Source organism: Ictidomys tridecemlineatus, chromosome 12 (genome assembly GCF_052094955.1).
Source record: "Ictidomys tridecemlineatus isolate mIctTri1 chromosome 12, mIctTri1.hap1, whole genome shotgun sequence".
Classification (NCBI taxonomy): Eukaryota; Metazoa; Chordata; class Mammalia; order Rodentia; family Sciuridae; genus Ictidomys; species Ictidomys tridecemlineatus.
This window is the reverse complement of record NC_135488.1, coordinates 106520808-106534398: the sequence shown is the minus strand read 5'-3', so window position 1 is coordinate 106534398 and position 13591 is coordinate 106520808. Positions and strand designations below refer to the sequence as shown.

The 13591-nt window shown below is 35.7% G+C and overlaps 1 protein-coding gene across 2 annotated transcripts in view; it reads right to left on the bottom strand.

Moving 5' to 3' along the window:
* The window catches only part of Wdr35 (WD repeat domain 35), a 61237-nt gene extending 47942 nt beyond the window's left edge, over window positions 1–13295 (bottom strand). For both annotated transcript variants that reach the window (XM_021724659.3, XM_005322615.3), the window contains exons 1-8: window positions 13125–13295; window positions 12320–12437; window positions 10264–10335; window positions 8894–8986; window positions 7216–7344; window positions 5727–5860; window positions 4255–4420; window positions 3792–3937 (exon numbers count right to left, since the gene is read on the bottom strand). In XM_021724659.3, the coding sequence (XP_021580334.2) occupies window positions 3792–3937; window positions 4255–4420; window positions 5727–5860; window positions 7216–7344; window positions 8894–8986; window positions 10264–10335; window positions 12320–12437; window positions 13125–13148 (882 nt within the window). In that variant the 5' untranslated portion in view covers window positions 13149–13295. The remainder of the gene's footprint in view (window positions 1–3791; window positions 3938–4254; window positions 4421–5726; window positions 5861–7215; window positions 7345–8893; window positions 8987–10263; window positions 10336–12319; window positions 12438–13124) is intronic.
* Window positions 13296–13591: the final 296 nt, after the last annotated feature.

Below are 13591 nucleotides of genomic sequence, written 5' to 3'. Positions count from 1 at the left end.
TGACCCATTCACAGAGAGAGAATAAAGCCATCTCCTAAATGTGCAAACCAATCAGGTGTTAGCCACAGCAAGGGCAGAAACCAGACTCAGTAAGCACTGGTTATGTGCCAAGCACTGGCTATGTGCCAAGCCCCGGCTAGGTACTTCCTCATTATTATCTTCTTTCATCTTTATGATAGTACCAGGAGGCATTACCCTTCATTCACAAAACAAGTAAACTGGATTTCGGTGATTAACTAACTTAATACAAACTACACTGTGGAAATGGGATTCAAAGCCAGTTCAACCTGACCTCAACCACATTATCCCGAGACTACAGTGCACAGCTAAGACCACAGTGCAAAACTCAGTGAGCCCTAACCTTCAGCCTTGAAGCAGACTCTTCTCTGAGGCTTCTTTAAGTTTGAACCTTAGGGATCCTCTTTCCAAGTATCTTCCCAATTTTAACAATAAAATAGATCCAAAGATAAATCCCCCATATGTTCACTCATCCCAAAAATATCAAGTTACTAATATGCCCTGAAGAGCTACAACTGATACTTTTAAGTACAGTTGAACCAAAACGTTCCTTCTTATATTTTTCAGGATATGCTTAACATATTGTTTTGCAAGATAAAATATATAGACCTTAGGACCCATGTTTTTCTACCTGGAAAAGGCTGAAGTAAAGGGGGGAAAAACAGATAAAATAACATAATGTTAAATCAATGGGGACCCACAAAAATAATCAACAAATATGAGTGAAGATTATAAGCATAGAAATTATTAGAATTCAGATTTTTATTTGCGTACCTTAAAAACTCTGATTTTGTTTTTGTTCTTTGTTTTAGTTTTTACATCTACCAGAAATACTGTTAGCCAACAACACACAGAGAGTGCCTCCTCTCTGCAATACATTCACTGGGTAACTCTGAGGTACTGATTGAAAAGCACCAGATAATACCATTTATTATCCTTATAGAAAAGTTCAAAATACATAAAAGTATTAATATTAAAATACAAAAACAACTAGCATGAACTTTTTTACCGCCAAAAATACTCATTATTGCAATCTATGGTGAATTTACAAAAACTAACAAGGTATCCAAAAGGACAAAAATAGAGTATAAGGTTGCAAATAAGACAGGCAAATATATATTAAGCTCTCATTTTCTAAATTCACAATACATTAATTATCTTTTTTTTAAATATTTACTTTTTTTAGTTAGAGGTGGACACAATATCTTTATTTTTATGTGGTGCTGAGGATCAAAGCCAGCGCCTCACTCATGCTAGGCGAGCACTCTATCTCTGAGCAACAATCCCAGCCCAATACATAAATTATCTTACCTGAATGTTCAATGCTACTTCAGAAAATTATCTTTAGAATATGATTCATTTATAATATCATTGAAAGTAATAATGTATGCTTATATTTTAATGTAGCATCATTTAAGAGTGATTGTTCTTGGGGCTGGGGCTGGGGCTCAGTGGTTGAGTGCTCGCCTAGCATATGCAAGGCATTGGATTCAATTCTCAGCACCACATAAAATAAATAAATAAAGGTATTGTGTCCGATTACAACTAAAAATATATATGTTTTTTAAAAAAGATTGACTGTTCTTGTATAATCTGGAGATTAATGCTCTGTCTGAGGTATGAGTGATAAAGATTTTCTCCCATTCTGTAGAAATGATGTTCACATTCTTGATTGTTTCCTTTGCTGGGAAGAAGCTTTTCAGTTTGATACTATCCCATTTATAGATTTCTGATTTTATTTCTTGTGCTTAAGGAGTCTTATTGAGGAAATTGGTTCCTAAGCCAACATGATGGAGAGTTGGGCCTACTTTTTCTTCTAGTAAGCACAGGATCTCTGATCCAATGCCTAGGTCCTTGATCCCACTTTGAATGAGTTCTGTGCAGGGTGAGAGATAGGCATTCAGTTTCAATCTATTACACATGGATTTCCAGTTTTCCCAGCACCAGCTATCTTTTCTCCAATGTATGTGTACAGCACCTTTGTCTAGGATGAGATAAATGTATCTATATGGATGTGTACCACCTATACCTCAGATAAAGCACTAAAATCCATTTATACAAAGAACTCAAAAAACTTAACACCAGAAAAACAAATAACCCAGTCAATAAATAGGCAAAGAAACTGAACAAGCACTTCACAAAAGAAGAAACACAAATGGTCAAAAAATATATGAAAAAATGTTTAATACCACTAGCAATTAAAGAAATGTAAATTAAAACTACACTGAGGGGCTGGGGTTGTGGCTCAGTGGTAGAGTGCTCGCCTAGCATGCATGAGGCACTGGGTTCAATCCTCAGCACCACATAAATGTAAAATAAAGATATTGTGTCCACCTAAAACTTAAGAATAAATATTTTAAAAAAAAAAAAAAAAGAATAAAACTACACTGAGATTCCATCTTACTCCAGTCAGAATGGCAATTATAAAAAATACAAGTACCAAAAAATGTTAGCAAAAATGTGGGTAAAGGGGCTGGGGTTGTGGCTCAGTAGTAGAGCGCTCACCTAGCACATGCAAGACTCCTCAGCACCACAATAAAAATAAATAAAATAAAGGTATTGTGTCCAACTACAACTAAAAAAGTATTTAAAAAAAAAAAGAATGTGGGTGAAAAAGTACACTCATACATTGCTGGTAGGTTTGCAATTTGGTGCAACCACTATGGAAAGCAATATGGAGATTCTTCAGAAAACCCGGAATGGAATCATCATTGGACCCAGTTTTCCCACTCCTCAGTCTCTACCCAAAGGACTTAAAATCAGCATACTACATGACACAGCCACATCAATGTTTATAGCAGCTCAATTCATAATAGCTAAGCTAGGGAACCAACCTAGGTACCCTTCAACAGATGAATGGAAAAATAAATTGTGGTACATGTACACAATTAAATATTACTCAGCCATAAAGAAGAATGGAATGATAGCTTTTGCTGGTAAATGGATGGTACTGGAAAATACCATGCTAAGTGAAATAAGACAATCCCAAAAAACCAAAGGCCAAATGGTCTCTCTGATATGTGGATACTAACCCAAAACAAGGGAGAGTGGGGAGGGAAAGAATAGAAATCCATTGGATTAGACAAAGGGGAATGAAGGAAAGGGAGTGGGGACGGGAAATAGGAAAGACAGTAAAATTAACTGGACATAACTTTCCTAGCCTGCACTTGAATACATGACCAGGGTAACTCCCATCAGGTATAACCACAAGAATAGGATCCTAAATAGAATAAGTAATACTTCATGTATGTACAATATGCCAAAATACAGTCTACTGTCATGAATAACTAAAAAAATATATTGACTGTTAAGACAGGTTTTATTAAAACAATCACTGTAATAAATTAAAATTATTAGAAATTTGCCAGAAGGGCAGGCAGATATGTATGTTTAATACCTAATCATATTTAAAGTATTACATTAAAAAGGAAAAAAATGAACCTCAAACAGGTATATTACACTAAAATCTACTCAAAAACCAGCTGTGAAAAGAGCTATTCAGGTTGTAGAGAAAATATTCTAAATAACTACTGCACAGTGATTTATATTATATATACTTTCTACATGTACAGATCATAAAATAAATTCCATGATAAAATAAAATGAAAACATGTAAAGTGAAGACATTAGTCAGGCATATACTTGATATATCAAGATTATTACTCAAAATGTCCTTAAAAGAAAATGTGATAAGTTTTTACCTTTCCTCCATTCTTTTTTCCCTGCTTGCCACTATACCATTAAATGAAAAGAAGATAAACTAATACATTTACCTCACCAAATGGAGTGTAAAACTGCACTGTGTTGACATCTTTATCCTGAGTGACTGCTTTCTGAGAGCCTGCCACGGCTAACACACTGCCAGTTTGGTTCCACTGGATACCGACCACATACATGCCAGTGTCAATCAAAACTGGATCTAGTCAAAAAGGGAAGGAAAATGAAGTATCTGTGTTAGCATCTTAGTTGAAAGGACCTGATATTAAGAATAATTTTCGGGCTGGGGTTGTGGCTCAGAGGCAGAGCACTTGCCTAGCATGTGTGAGGAACTGGGTTCAATTCCCAGCACCACATTGAACTGGGTTCCATCCCCAGTTTCCACCCAAAAACAAAATAAAGGTATTGTGTCCATTTACAACTAAAAAAATATATAAGAAAAGAAAAAAAAAAGAACAATTTTCAAGTATGTTTTAAATTCTCCAATTTAAAAAAAAAAAAAACAGAAATTTTACTTACTTTGGTCATTCTCGTGTTTCATTATTTGGCATCTCCCATTGTCAAAACAAATAGCAAGGCAAGGGCAATCGGGCTCCACAAAGCCCTCTGTGCCATGGTACCAATGAATTCCCGCAATGCTGATTGCTCCAGTGACGTTCACCAAACATTTCAGCTTCATTTTCATCTAGATAGAATTGGCTAGATTTAATATTTACATTTTGAAACAGAGCAGTATGAATGACACCATAAATAGGATTTAAAAATCTGGATGTGAATGCAAGCTTAATCACTTACTGGTTTATCAACCCTGAACAAATCACTTATCTAACTCTATTTTCCCCGTGTGTAAAGTGAAGGTTAAAAAAAAGGGGGGAGCCAGGCATGGTGGTGCATGCCTGAAATCCCAGTGACTGAGGAGGCTGAGGCAGGAGGATCATTAGTTCAAAGCCAGCCTCAGCAATGGCAAGGCACTAAGCAAATCAGTGAGACCCTGTCTCTAAATAAAATACAAAAAAAGGGCTGGGGATGTGGCCCAATGGTAGAGTGCCCCTGAGTTCAATCCCTGGTACCAAAAAAGAATTTTTTTTTTTAAAGGAGGATGTGGGAGACTCAGATGACAAAAAGTATATGAAAGTACTTGGAAAATAGCAAAGTGTCATACAAACGATACCAATTTTATTTTCAGCTATCAGTGGATTCATGAACTATTCCAATCCTCACTCAAAACAAAACTGCCCCATCAGTAATCAGAGACCTACCACAGCTAAATCTTGCAAAACCAAAACTTTTCTCCAGATTATGCTACCTAAGCCTCCTTTTTTTTACCCTTTTTCTAAAAATTGATTTTTCTCCCCTATAGTTTAAGTTTTCCATTCTTTTTACAAACAACCATTAGTTACTACAAAAATAACTTTGGTATCTGCATGTAAACTTTGGCTTCAAGCAGCAGAAGACATTCTCAAAACTTAAATTATACATTATTCTACTGTATCTCTCTACTTCAATGTACTAGCACCTTGTCCCATCCAACTACCAAAAGATCAAACTTAAAAGCTACACTCTAATATGTTGCATCAATTTGCCTTAAAGAAGCCAAGATTTGGTTTTAATATTTTTTTAAAGTTGGAAGATTATAAAAAAATTTAAAAGTCAAACTAAGGACTAATTAGAGGGGCTTGGTGGCACATGCCTGTAATCCCAGTGACTCTGGACACTGAGGTAGGAGGATCTCGAGTTTGAAGACAACCTCAACAATGCAACAAGGCCCTCAGCAACTTGGTAAGATCCTGTCTCAAAATAAAAAATAAAAAGGTCTGGGGATGTGACTCAGTAGTTAAAGCACCCCTGGGTTCAATTCCCAGCATCAATAAATAAATAAATAAAGACTAACTACATAAGCCATCATAATAAATAAATGTGTATGCATATGAATGATATATTAAAAATCATATAAAATTATATACATAAAAACAACAAATATATATGCTTACTATAAAATTTCCTTGATTATCATAAATGTGTATTTCACCATTTGCCATTCCAAAAAGTAAGATTTTACTATCTGATGACCATGCTACATGGCACAACTGTACACCCTTCAGGTCTTTTCCCCAAATACGATTGCCTAAAACAAAACATAAACATAATTATTAAAAGTTCAGATTCATGATCCTCCAACAGCTGCTTTCAACATTTTTGTTTCCCTAAAGAGTTCTCACATTCCTCTCAGCATTCATGCAGTCATTCAATTTATTTGGTCAATAAATATTTACTGAGCACTTATAGGAGGCAAAATACCCCAGAGACATTTAAAATAGCAGCTGTTTCAAACTCTCCCATTTCTTCACTCCCAATTAACAGATGAGCCCATCTTCTACTTTGGAAAAGAAATAAAAGCTCCCGAAAAAGAAATTCAGGATATTTAGAACATAACTAAATCCACACTTATCCACTCTGCTTAGCTCCTGATACAAAGGAAGAGGTATCTCCCAACCAGACCTCTGTCTAAGGTAAATCCTTCCACCTAATCTATGATCTAATCCATTCCATCTTTGCAAAAATCTCCCTTAGTAAATTATTCTCATTTTCTTTTTCTCATTAAACTTATCTTTCTAGGCTCTTTCTAGTAAACACTTAAATATATGCATATCTTCTAAATCATCACCTCAAATAAAAAACAAACAAAATAAAACAAAAAAACACTTTCCTCAACTCTAAGCTCTCCATCTCGCTAGCATTCTATTTTTACCATTCTCTCACAACCAAACTTCAATAAGTTGTTGAGGCTGACCTCAAACTTGCAATCCTCCTGCCTCAGCGGCCTGAGTTGCTAGAACTATGGGAAAAAGCCACTGTACCTAGCTTACATTCTTAGTTTCTAAAACCATAGCTATTGCTCTATAAAGTTCTCAGAAATATTCACTGACTACAATATATATATACACACACAGATATGAAAATGACTTTAAAATGTTATTTCTCTATCAACAATTTCATTCACATTAATACCAAGGTGCTGACTTACAGAAGACCCAGTTTCATCTACATATTAGAATCTGAAAGACATAGGTTTTAAGGTTATAAAATACAACTAACAATGATATACTATCTTCTACTGAAAATATCATATATTATTATGATTTTATTACTTTTTGAAAATAAAATCTATGCATTTATATAGTCTAACCAATATAAAGATGAATTATATGATGGACATATTTAAAATAATGTTGAAAAATTAATTCATTTTTTTCAGTGCCACCGTAGGAAATCAAAAAAGAATAGATTGTTTTCTCATGTAGACTTAATAAATGGTTAGGACCAAAAGGTGCTTCTTAGATTTCAGCAAAATGTATAGTGACTATTTTCTCTTTTTATGTCTATTTTTCAATCAGAATGCTAACAATTAACTTAAATCTCTAAAGATAAAAAAGTAAGCTAAATGTTGATCTTAGTCCTATATCCAATAAATGCAATTACCATCCACTGAACCCACTATCACAGCCCCATCTTCATACACAATGCAGATCTTCTGTCCATCAGCATTCCAACTCATACTTCGAACCACTGATTTATTCCGATTGTTGATCATTTCCTCATACCAAGAGCCTGATTTCACAAATTAAAAAATTACAAGTCAAAACTTTCACATCTATTAAATGGTACTTAAGAGTTGACAACACTTCATAAAGTACACTGTGCAATAAATAACTGCAAAGTTTTGTCAACCTGAGATATTAAACTAGAAAACCTTCAAATCAACATAAACAAAAGAAAAAATTAACATAGGCCTTGACTAATAATCTTTTCAAAGACTATCACAGAAAACACAACAAATGCCCAGCTCTTTTCTTTTTACTTTTTCTCTTTTTCTTGCTTTCTTCTTGTCAATTAAAAAAGAAAATTTCATTTGCTTTTGCAGGGCCAAAACAAGTTATTTTTCTGAAGGCCAAATTTTTCCCACTTGAAACTTATCTTTTCAGATAATAACGAAGCAGGGGGGAAAACAGAATAACAACAACCTTATATGTATGCATAAACTCTCTGATGACTAGTTTAAGCATATGAGGTAAAAGCACATTAAGTAAAACTCTTTAAAAAATTCTTAAGCAATTCATGTTACATCAGTGGTACATTACATATGCCATCACTAATGCTGAGAACAAAAACATTTGAGCTACACAGAGTTGGACAGAGATGTGACTTCTTTCATAATATAATCCAATTAGAAGCAAAAGAGCAGGGAATTTTGTCTTATTTTTGTGTTTTTTAAAAACTTTACCACTTTCTGGCCTAGGGAACTCTGGCCATCAGCCAAGCAAATGTCATGTGATTTGAAATAAATGGTCAGCGCAGGGTATTAATAGAATTAGGATTGAAGCCCAGAGAAAATTTATCTTGGAAACAAAGTTCACTCCCATCTACTTTACTTTCTACCCCACTCCACTTTTCAAATACACATACTTTAAAAATAATATTCAAACACTACCACATATTTTTTAATTATAGGTTTATAAACAACATACCCTGAACCTTTTGAAAACAACACACATGTACCTTTCCCTTTAAAAGACAATGGCTACAGGCTTCAAGAGAACATGTATCATGAGTTGCTTTTCTAGTAATAATGATGCATCTAAACTAATCCTTCTCTTTCCCTCTCTACCTTACTCTGTCTCTTATAGATAAGAGGCAAAAATTGTAGGTCAATAGCCAGAGCCAAGATAAAATCTGCATCCATGAAAGAAAAGGAAGCTGACTGGTCCAATATAGGAAGTGAATTACTATTGCTGCTGAATTCTTCATAAATGTGCTTTCTTCTAGTGTACTAACTTCAACCACCAGCCACATAGGACCTAATTCTTGGTGGAAATCTGCAGGGGTTAGAGGAAGGAGAAGAAGAGCTATCTAAGAGTAGAAACTATTTTACCAAGTTAATAAGTTCACTTTGGAGTCACTTAATTTGCTTTCTTAATGCAAAGTTACAGCTCAAAGGAAATAAAATAAAAAGTAAGCTACAATAAATCCAGAAATATCATCACTATGCAATCAGCTCTTCTGGTTACCAGGGGTCTATTTTAGAGATGTTATTTCTCCATCCAAACACTGTGATCCAGACTCCAGTTTGTGAAAGATTAAAGCAGCTCTCCTAATGTACCTTTATATAACATCCAGACAATGATAAGCCCATTTTGATCACTGGTGGTCAATTTCTGATACTGTTCATTCCATGTTACAACTTGAACAGAACCTAGAACATTGGAAAATAAATTAGACACTTAAAAATGGCTACAATTAATTTCAAATTTGTACCTTTATATAAGCAAACATCAAGAACATGTTAAAATCAAGACTTCCTATGCAACTAACCAGTTTTTCAAATATTATGAATATTAAAAATATTCATAGGATATAATTACTGAGATCACTAATTTCCTACAACAATGCTTAATACTCTCACATCCATCCCTATTTCATGCCTATAAAGGCACACTTCATGGAAAGCTGCCAGTAAATCAGATAGTGGAAACAAAAGTAAGCATGATTTACCAAGCTGGCTTGCCTCCCAAGGATAATGATGTCCAAAGGACACCAAGTTGTTCCCTTGAATTGTTTGTTCATTTTTGGTTGAAAATGCCCATTATCTGTTTCCCCCCTTTCCAACCTCCCGGGTTTTACACTCTATTTGTAACACACTTTAAGTATATATTAAACCTGTGGGTGACATTAGTAATTGATTTCTTTTAATTCTTATATCTCTAAATACTTTGTATGTATTTTTAAGGATACTCTCTTTCATAACTATCTTACAAATTTAAAAATCTAACCTGATAAAATATCATTACCTAACACACTGTCCACTTTCAAATTTCAATTGTCAAGGTGTCCATTTTTATGTTTATTTTTATTTATTTATTTATTCGTTTATTGCCTTATTGGGGATTAAACCCCGGCCCTCATACGTGCTAGGTAAGCTTTCTTTCACTGAGTTATATTCTTAATTCATTTTATTTTACTTTGAGCCAGGGTCTTGCCAATCTTCCCAGGCTATCCTTGAACTTGGGATATTCCTGCCTTAGCTTTCCCAGTAGCTGGGACCACAGCATGCACCACTGTACCCAGTTGTAATGTTCTTTATAGATACTTGTTTTTTCTCATTCCAGGATCCCATTTAGGATCATATTGTGCATTCAGTTGTTACATCTTTAGTATCCTTTAATCTGTAATTATCAAACAATCTTTAAAAGGAAAATAATATTTATGTATTATATATACATATAGATGTATATATATATATATATATATATATATATATATATCATCCACAGAGAAATAACAATATTTTTCACATATAACACCTACTTTTTTCATGTTTATGGAAGAATGAATGACTCTGGAAAATATTAATTATGACTCCATAAAAATAATATCATAATTATTTAAAATGTTGACATTTCTACATTAAGTAAATGGTTTCTAGATGACTAACTACAATTTACACATAATAAACAAAACTGCTGGACTCACCACTATGACCTTCAAGAGTCTGATTCATAGAAAGATTACTAGGGGCAGCAAGACCCCTCAATTTTGCATCATCTAAAAAAAACAAAGAAAACTACCATGAACAATGAATAAAAGGAGAAACAACAATGGGAATTTTGATGAATTGTTTGTTCATTTTTGGTTGAAAATGCCCATTATCTCTTTAACAAAAGAGAGGCAGGACTAGACTTCCAGCTTGAGCAAACGAGTGAAATTAACATACAAGTTGAAACAGAACTGAAAAAAGATTTAAGAGATCAAGAGTTCCATTTTGGACATAGTAAATATGAAATGCCTATGAAAGATTCCAGTGGAGATGCCCAAATCTGAAAATTCAGGACTGTTCTGGAGATATAAATGAGGGATCATCACCCTACAGATAGCATTTAAGGTCATGGGAATAAAATAACAAACCTAGAGAGCAAATAGAGAGAGAGCCCACAAACAAGTTCTCAGGAATTCCAATTGTTAGAAAAGAAGAATCTAGCAAAGTGACCAAGGACTGTTCAGTTATCAAAGACAGGAAGGTAGAGTGGGAATATATTTAAATATGTTTAAATATGACAAAATTCAAAATGTTTGACTTCTTCTGTATTAAAAAATGTTTCCAAAACAAAGAAAAGAAATGGTCAAACACATAGTGAGAAAGAACAACATAGACCTTGTCTCAGAAAAACAGAAACTAACACTTTCAATGTTGAACAAAATACATTCATTTCTTAATGTAACTAAAACTTTTACATATTTTAGACAAAATAAGTTGTATATATATATATATATATATATATATATACATACATACACATTTAAAAAACATACCAGAGATATTTTTCTTTTAACACAGTTAAAAGATTAAACTACAAAACATCAGAAGCCAAACTTTGATACTTAAATATCTATCTTCCAATCTGCCTTTTATTTCACATAATTAGTGTAGCACATCAAAACAATTATTCTATTCTTTGTTTAGGATGGTCATGAGCCCTTTGTGTAGTGTTACTTATAGACTGTGTGACCTTGGGTAAGTTATTAAATGATCCTAGTCCCAGTTTTCTCACCTGGAATACACATCTTTCAAGAGTATTTTAAAGCCAAATGAGACAGCACAGGTTAACCATCTAATACACGGGAAATATTTAATAAACACTGTTCAAAGGGTAGTCGGAGCATTAGCAATACCAGCATCACTACAGATGCAAATTCTCAGGCCCTGTCCCAGATCTACTCTGGGGACGGATCCCAGAAATCCATTTTAACAACCTCTTCTGGTGATTCTTATGCCTGACAAATTTTGAGAGGTCATGCTATAAAGGAACCCAAAATGTAATATAGTTTACCTCATTTGACAAAATAATGAACTAAAGTCCAAAGATATTCAGCAACTTGCTGAAAGTCATTCAGTAATCTTGTGGCAGAACTGATTCCAATGTCAATCTCTTTATCTAGATCTCCAACCTAGATAGGGATTACCTAGATCCCTAATATAGAGTAATAGTATGGAAGGTAAATAAAAATAAAGTTGTTCAATGTGATTCCAGAGAACTATAAAAAGAAAGAAAGAAAGCTACAAAGATAAGAGATCTATTAATAAAAGGGTAACATATATTCTATTTTCTGTTTGGGGGCACTAGTTGTATAATCACAATACATCTGATAAGGAAAAAAAGATGATATGGACCTGTAAAAAAACTGCCAAAATGTGAGATTTTGTGATGTTACTGAAATGTTGATTGGCATGATTTTTATTAGACTCCTAATAACAGAGGGCAATAATTGGACCTGGCACAAGACAACATGGTGACTTGGTTTCATCTTTCATTCATTTTCATTTCCCATCAATAATTTCAGCAAAAGCTGAATGTTCACATTTGACATTCTCTGAACTTTTCTCTAGAAAAATGTCACAAGATGTTTAGGGTTTTTTGTTTTTAAAAGAATTAGAATTTCATATTGACAAATACCAAGAGCATATGGCACTGAATCAATGACACTTTTCCTTTTTCTATAATTTCAGACATGTGGGCTTGCATTCATTTACCTGTCTGCGTCTCTAATTTCAAAACTTTCAGTAATCCATCTTCACCACCACACGCTATGAACCCTTGGTCCTTGTTCCAGGATATGCATTTTAGCTTCACATTATTGGGAATGGCAATCTGTAAAAGCAATCACAGTCAAGTTAGCAACTTTTCACGAAGGAGTTGGGAAGTACGTCTACAGGAGATGAAAAATGATGAAAGTCTTTCAAGAAGAAACACGAAAGCCTTGCAGAAAGAAAAAAAAATGAGCTGTCATGAAAATGGGCATGTTCCTCTGAAATGTCCCGTGCTCTACAATTTGATAAAAAAGGAAAGAAGTGCACACAAGACAAAGGCGAAGGCTGCGGGGAAAGCTAGGAGGTAAGTCACCTGAGGTATTTTTAAAGGGTGGAAGAGGACTGAAGGGTTATTGACCCATTCCACCGGTCTGTATTCCCTTTCCCCCTAGAACACTTAGGCTACCTTTTGTTATTTTTTTTCTCTTGCGCGATGATGATCCAAAGTCATCTGGATCACCACTGGTAATAGATCACCTAGTGATCTATCCCGCGGGCTACCCAAAAGGACCCGGTCGGGGACAGGTATGGCAGAGACCCGTGAGAGGGTTTCTAGCTTGGCTAAGGGGGACCAGGGGTTCCGGGACCCGCAGAAGGTCCGGGGCCCGACCAGGCGGGCAGGTGGGCAGCGGGGCAGCAGAGCCGCGATCAGGGCCCGGTGAAGCCGCTTGGCTTAGCGGGAAGGATGCGGGAATGGCCCATGGGCTGCGGGCACTGAGGAGGAGCGGGGCGGCCCCAGGAAACTCACTTTCTTGCTCAGGTAGAAGAACATCGTGGGAACCCAGAGCGAACGGCCGCAGCGGGCAAAGCCCGCCGCTGGTCACCGGTTCTCCGTCTCCAATTCCGAGTACCAGCGGCTCTGGATGGCTCCCGTCGCCCTGGCAACCGCCGCTACCCCGGCGCATCCGGGGCGCGAAGAGGCACTTCCGGTGTCGTCCGCGCCCCGGACGTCGTGCGCCTGCGCAGGCTCTGAAGACCCGCCACGCCACACCTGGCATGGCCGTGCTTCAGGTGTCCTTAGTATCAGTACAAACAGGAAAGGTGCCCAAACCAGTGAGGTCACCAGGATCTGGTGTTTTGTCCCATCATTCATAAAAGGAAAAGTCATTTATTGCACTCGGTATCTAGTGCCGTAGGCCAGGCGGCGTTTTGAGGATTGGTTGCCCTTTGCTTTGGGGCATTGCAGGGCCCTCTGGGGCAATCTGAAAATAGGAG